The 7,456-nt window shown below is 46.0% G+C and overlaps 1 protein-coding gene across 2 annotated transcripts in view; it reads right to left on the reverse strand.

Annotated features, from left to right (window-relative positions):
- Window positions 1-7,127, reverse strand: part of LOC135114935 (uncharacterized) — a 94,076-nt gene extending 86,949 nt beyond the window's left edge. Inside the window, exon 1 of one of the 2 annotated variants that reach the window (XR_010275721.1) lies at window positions 3,014-7,126. Coding sequence is in view for 1 of the 2 variants with exons in the window: in XM_064031224.1 (XP_063887294.1) it covers window positions 3,014-7,009 (3,996 nt within the window). In the remaining variant the exon portion in view is untranslated. Of the gene's footprint in view, window positions 1-3,013 lie in introns of both variants that reach the window. The other variant, XM_064031224.1, reaches the window with a different exon arrangement.
- Window positions 7,128-7,456: the final 329 nt, after the last annotated feature.

Genomic DNA, 7,456 nt, shown 5'->3' on the forward strand with positions numbered 1-7,456 from the left:
AATGCACGTCTGACAACAATACAGCAGCTGTATCTTCAAGTACTCTGGCTCATTCCGCAGGTGCAGAGTTAGCAGCTGACCAGGTGAATGGCATTTTGCATGATATACAGCCATTATTTTTATCCAACTAACAATGCTCTCGTTCCGCAGGTATGAAGAGATAGGAATTGATCAGATAAATGGTATACTAATAACAAAAAACAGTAATAACATCTACCATGGAAACAATGCTCTCGTCCTGTGATTATAAAGAGACAGCAATTGACTAGATAAATTCTATGCAAGCAACAGAACACACCAATTGTATCTAACAGCCTAACAATGCTCTCTCATTCTACGGGTGTTACAGATTATCTACATGTGTTGGATTATTATAGTTATGTGTTCGAGTAGAAGCTGAAGCTGCCATCGGATATTAAAAAAGTTCTTGTTTAGCAGGTGCTCAAAGACAGACCGAAGCTAACACAAGGTCCTAATCTACACCACTTCGAGACGTCCTTGAGATGTTTACTCCCGTGCTCCCGTGGGTGTCACAGGTGTCCAGATGAGTGTGGGAGTAAAGATGATCACCCCACGCACTGCTCATGCCAAGGTTATGTGACTGCCATCTGTCGTCCATCACAAAATGCTCTTGTTTGTTTATGAGACGTGAGAACCTTATTAACCTTCCGAGGCTCAAAAGATCATCAGTGTACAGAAGTTACGTTCTTGTCATGGAGTTCGTGACTTGCGGTGTGTCGTAATGAAGACTTACAGTTGCACTTCTCATATTTTTACGGCAGTTATGTGAGCATGAGAGAGAGAGAGAGAGAGAGAGAGAGAGAGAGAGAGAGAGAGAGAGAGAGAGAGAGAGAGAAAGAGAGAGAGAGAGAGAGACCACCACGGTACACATTGTCACGGATCCTCGCTTCTATTTTTCACCTTCCTTTCAAGTGTCATGTTCTGATTAGCTCTGGTCCTATCCCACGTGTTTATCTTCTCTTAACTCTCTTCCTATGCATCTTCCTATCTGCATTCTGTTCCTATATGTTCCTTTATCCTCTACTTTGCTCTCTATGTCCTGTTCATGTAGCACATTATCTTCCTTTCCCTCTCTTATTCCTTACCCTGTGTGTTCCATTCTTCTAGTAAATTTTTTCGTCTTTTTTTTTTCCTCTTCTTTGCTATCTATGTTCTGCTCCTGTAACACATCTTTCTCTCTCATGTTTTGCAATTTTCATACTGTTCCTCTTATACATTATCTCCCCTCTCCCCTCCTCATTACTATCTAAATTATATTCCTCTAAATATTATCTTCTTGTCCTTGAGTGGCTGATTGATTGATTGATTGATTCAAGGCGTCACTATTCTCCCTCTTATTCCTTTCCTGCTTCCTGTGTTGAACTGAATTGCATGAGTTTCAAACACCAAGCTGACAAGAGAGTATGTGGCACTAAGAACTATCTACTCTGTTCCGTTGTTTTCGTCAGTTGCATCCTCCCCTTTCCACCTTTCTTTGGCCTCATGTTCCCCCTGGTTCAAGTGTCACGAGCCTCCAGCAACAGTCTCTTTGTTATGCTCCTCTGTTTATTCCTGTTTAGCTTCCTCTTTGCCTCCAATCTTCTCTTTGTTATCATCCTTTCGCTATTCTTCTGTAATCTCTTTGGTATTTTCTCCTTTTAAGTCACGTTCTCTCGTATCTTTTTTTTTTTTTTTTATTCAGTGAAACACATGCCGTTCTTCCTTCTTTTTTTTTGTTATCATATGTCTATTCCTATTCAATTCCTTTATTGTTGTTTTGTTACGCTTATCTTTTCCTATTCCTCCTCCTGTGGCATATCCTTTTCTCTTTCCTCCTGAACACGTGCTCTTCCTTCCTTCTCTTTATTCCATACTTATCACATACTTATACCTATCTACTATCCCCATTGCTGTATTTTTTTTGTTAAGCTTATTTTCTCCTTCTTTTGTATCATGTCCTTCCTATCTCTGTCCTTCCCAGCTCTTCCTTAACACGTGTTCTTCCTTCCTTCTACTTATTATCATATATCTATACATATTTATTATCACCTTTTGCTGTCTTTTTCGTTAAGCTTATTTTCTCCTTTTGTGTTACGTCCTTCCTATCTCCTGTCACACGTGGTCTTCCTCCTCCCCTATGGTCTCCCTCTGTCACGTCCGTCCTCTCTCCTATCTCTCGGGTTAGCTAGCGGTGGCCGGCTATCTTCTGCAATATCGAGCCGGTGTTTTCCTGCCAGCCTTCGTGGAAAGGATGTTAGCACGAGTCTGCCTTCCTGTGTAAAGCGTGGGGTGGGCCATGGCGTCACTGCATTACTCGAGTGTTCGGTTGTGTGTGTGTGTGTGTGTGTGTGTGTGTGTGTGTGTGTGTGTGTGTGTGTGTGTGTGTGTGTGTGTGTGTGTGTGTGTGTGTGTCGCAGGTGCAACCGGTAAATGTCAAGGAATGATTGAACATTTACATGGTGATCTGCCGCGCCCATAGCCATGTTTAACACTACTCACTCACGCCCACACCCTCACTCTTACGCCCATACACATATTCACACCCTCACACTCACGCCCACACACACACTCACACTCTCACACTCACGGACACACTCACTCGCACCTTCACACTCACGCCCACACACACACACACACACACACACACACACACACACACACACACACACACACACACACACACACACACACACACAAGCGCATATGACAGTTTTCCATAGATGGCAAACAAAAAAAAAACATGACAATAATTAATAAATCGAAATATAACTAATACTTATTGGTTAATACTGTAATAGTACTTTCTAAACCTATAGCAACTTTAAAGCAATAAAAACCACCACCAGAGATAATAAAAGGTAACAAAAACAATATGGTATCAGACCAAAGGGAAAAAAGTAATTGTTAGATTGTAAAATATAACAAAAAAGCAACAAGTATATCAGGTAGTAACAAAAGGATGCTGTAACACTTTTAAACCACAGGATAAAAATAAATAAATGTAAGCACTTACCTTTATGGAGTGGCTGTGAAGCGAGGCAGCACCGTCAGCGTCACCGTCAGGAGTATACACTAGCAGCTCCTTCAGGTACCTCAGGGGCAAATCGTAGCACTGCAGATTCCTCGCTCGGAGCTCTTGCAGGAATCGAATCAACCTGGGAGAGTCTACTGCTTTGCCTCCGTCAGGTGGTGGATATCCTACAGCGTCTCCTTCAGGTTGTCGATGTGGTGAGATTCTGTCTCGCACCCCTGGAAACTCGTAATTCTCGCGGTTATTGCGCCTTGCGTCACCAGCGTCTGCTTCAGTTATGTGATGTAACGTAGGAGTGGTTACATCATCGGGTCTGCTGTGGTACGCTGAAGGCGGTGTAGTGGTTGCAGTCATCGGCGTAACAGCAGGAGTCATGGTGGTCGTGTGGTCAGGCTGGTACTCGCCGCCCTCCACCTTGTTGACATGGAACATACAGATGTGCTTCAAGTCCTCGGAAATGTTAATAATGTCCTGAAATGCTGTCTTCTCCGAGCTCTGCGTCATTGTAAGGGCCTCCAAGTCCCTCCTGCTGCTACTCCCTCGTTGCACTGGTGTTCGTAAATCTGGAGGCTCCACGTGTCTCATGTTCCGTGGCCTTAGGTGCTCCTCATACATTACGTCCATTTTATTCAAGATCTCATTCAGTTGTCGCTGGAGATCCATCGCCTCTCTCTGCCTCGTCGTCAGATGATCGTTGTCTTCCCGTCCCGTATTAGTTTTGTCACCCACACCCACCGTGGGAAGTGGAGGTGAAATCAGGGTATTCCTATTGGTTAATATACAAGTTTCATGTTCAGCTTCTCTAAATATTTCCTCGAGTCTAGCGCTAATTCTAAACTGACTAGATATTTTCTTAGTACCCCCGCCATTGCATGGGACCTCTACGTTTTCTGTGAGGTTTTGGCTTTTACCATTTTCTTTCCCAAGTCCTCTTCTCGCATACACTACTTTGCTCTGTGGGTTATCAGTAATGCCCGTTATGTCATGTATACTGTTCATTTCTAGCGCTCTGTTGTCTCTCATCAATTCATCCTGTTCTTTTAGACGAGAATGCATTTCCACCCTGTGAAGATCATTTTGAGAGGTCCTTCCTGAGTCCTGGAATCTCCTCGTTCTCTGACCTTCATATTTTTCACCCGTACTTTCCACAGCAATTCCTGCTGGTAATTCAAGCTCACCGAAGCCTAGAGTCTGTCTATCACTGTTGTCATGGTGAGCATCCCACGTGTTGCAGAGCTTCTCGAGGCTTGCTAGACAGGAGACAGTGGGCGGCGGGGATTCTGGGCGCGGGGGAGGAGGGCGGGGAGGAGGGGGAGGCGGAGGTGCATGAGAACTTCGAATAGGAGGAGGAGGAGGAGGTAGAGAACTTCGAGGAGGAGGAGGAGGTAAACTTCTTCTAGGAGGAGGAGGAAGGAGAGGTGGTGATAAACTCTTCCGAGGAGGAGGTGGAGGAGGAACGGAGGATCTTTTGGGTGTGGATGAAACGAAAGTAGCAGCATCAGTCGCGCCACCGCCTTTGATGATTTTCAGATCCTCGCAGCTGGAATCGTGTGGAGTGACAGAGAGCTGCTCGAGACTAGAGGACTCCAGACACTCCCCAGGCTCATCATACATTGCCAGCCAGTTGTCCCCGGCGTTCTCGAGGCTCGTGAAGAAGTATTCGTCCTCCTCCGTTCTCTGCGACGGGACGTAGATGACAGGTGAAGCTCCTCTACTCTTGGTGTTCCTCTCCTCCCACTCCAGAGCATCCATGGCGTCACTCGAGGATTCCAACACGGAGAAATACTGACTCTCCCCCTCCTTTTCCACCACTGACCGGGAGATGCTCATCATATCACTAAGAAGGAGATACTCGTGTGGGGATTCGCTCCTCTCCTGGATGAGTTCTGCAGTGTTCCATTCCTCATCCTCATCTTCATCTCGGTCGGGCGTGAAGGAGACGCTCACAATGGGGTAATCAAAGGATGCATCCTCGCGAGCGTCTCCCATTCCTTCGCTGGAGCCTGAGGTGTTGAGAGGTCCAGTTATCGGCTCCCATAATTTCTCTAAAATGTCCAAACTTGTCTCTGTTCTTTCCACAGTAGCAGCAGAATTAGCTGGTTCGTTACTCGTGGTGTCAGCTAAGCACGCCACTGATGGGGAAGGAGAGTCGTGCTGGAGCGTGGCAGGCGGCGGAGCGGATGTGGCCCCCGTGTTCGTCATGGTGCTGGTCGGTAAATGCTGGGGGGTGTGCGTGTTTGCGTCTTTTACATCCCTAGTACTGATTAACTTTTGACTCTTAATTATTGGATGCTCTTGGGACGTGTTTTCTTTCTTCTTCTTCGGGATGCAGTAACTGGTGGCACTTTCCAGCAGCAAGGTGGTTTCCCGCAAGTACTCCTCGATCTCAGACGTCAGGCATCGCAGCTTGTCCCTGTCCGACGCGTCGCGACCTTTGACTTTCGAGGACACGGATTTACTGTTACTGCTTCGCGTGGATATAGACTCCTCACTTGTTTGCTCTGTTTCCGTTAATGCCCTAGTGTTGTGTCTCTCTTCGTCGCTGTACATGTGAACGATGTTACTTCCTGAGGTGCTTTTAGCCAACTCTGACCAAGTAGTTTTGTTCTCAAGTGCAGGACACTCATCAAGACTATCGATGCTGAAGTCTTCGCTGCCACACAGTGTTTCTTCGTCCTCAGAGTGACTATCATGACTGCCTTGTGTTTCAGCGTCATGCAATGTCCCCGTCTCGTCATGAATGCCTTTCTGTTTGATTTCGTCCTCGCCTTCCTCCCCTAAGATCTCCAGAATCACCTCGAGGGGCTCCTGGCAGCGATAGTACGTGTCTGGGGCTCGAAGATATGGTTGTGTCCTGTCGCTGTTTGTTGGGATCTCCTCCTCGTTGATAATGTCTTCGTATGAGCTACAGGTTGACAGTAGAGTTTCTAGCATGGTGAACTCTCCATAATCACTGTCTTCCTCACTGTAATAATCTCTTTCTCCATGATATTGTTCTTGAGTTTCTTCATTTTTCTTTTGTTCAAACTCTATTTTTTCTATTCTCTCTCTTCCTCTTCTGTCTCCTTCATTTCCATAATCAAAGTCACTGTAATTTTCTTCTCTTCTTCCTTCCTCCTGATCTTGTTCATGTGCTTCTTCTTCTGTCTCTACTTCTTCCACTTCCTTTAGTCTCTCTAATTCTCCTTTATCTTCGTCTTGATTATTACCTAAGTCATACTCGCCACTTGCAACACTCCCTTCCGTGTCATCATCATCACCATCATTATCATCAAGGTAAGAGTCGATAGGACACTGCTCCTCGCCTCCCTCATTTCTCATTCCATCCACACACTGCTTGACGTCCTTCCTGTCATCCCTAGGAGATACAGTCTCTGGCGGCCTTGCAGTGGCGTCATCATGAGAAGCAAGATCGGCGCAGCAGATGGGACCTTCCTCACAGTTCCTGCAGAAGGACAAACGTGTTGCGACGCAGTTATTCTCATGGGTCTCATTGATGGTGCTCGTGTCCTTAAAATCACCAACCGAAGGTTCCCCCTCCTTAGATTGTTCCCTAATACACACGTATGCGTCCTCGTCCTCCCATGTAACCTTCTCCTGTGCCTCCATCAAAATGTCCACATCCTCGCTGTAAGGGTCTCGTCCTTCATCGTCAAACTCCATTCTTTCATTCTTCAAGTCACAGCACACAACACTCTCCTCACCTTCACTGGTGTCATCGAAGCGGCTGTCCTTGCCATGTTTTCTCCCCTCGGCCTCCTTCTCACCCTTCAAAACATAACTCGCCACACTTTCCTCTCCTTCACTGCTGGTGCTCTCGAAGTGCGTGTCCTCAGGGTCAAAGGAGATACAGGTTTTGGTAATGAGTGTTTGAAAGGTCTCCTGCACGCTTTCCTTCCTGTACTCCACCTTGTCATGCAGCGAGTCCAGGTTTTCTCTGTCCATGAGGATGAGGCCCTCCCACGTGTGCCCCTCCATGGCTAACCTCACTGCTCTCACTGCCCTCACGCTCACTGCCAGTCCGTCACCCCAGTTATACTCAGGCGGCACTGCGAAAACCACATCACCGCATACTGCAAAAGAAAAGAAAACATGATTTATACCACTGAGCATTACCATGAATAACAACAGAAAGAATGACACAAACACACACACACACACACACACACACACACACACACACACCACGAACACAAAGTGGTATAAAAAATACGCAAACACATGAATAGTAAAATAAATAGATTATCACAACAAGGAAGTATGTAAGAAGGGTGACAATGAAAAGAATACCGCTGGACCCTCAAACAAACACCCACGTCCATCTCTTCTCCCACTGTACAACCCAACAAATCCCCCTAAACAATACAAACACATGAGTCACTCCCAGCATGAATCCTTACGTATTCATTTCACGTCAGAATATGA

The sequence above is a fragment of the Scylla paramamosain genome, chromosome 28 (genome assembly GCF_035594125.1).
Source record: "Scylla paramamosain isolate STU-SP2022 chromosome 28, ASM3559412v1, whole genome shotgun sequence".
NCBI classification, from domain to species: domain Eukaryota; kingdom Metazoa; phylum Arthropoda; class Malacostraca; order Decapoda; family Portunidae; genus Scylla; species Scylla paramamosain.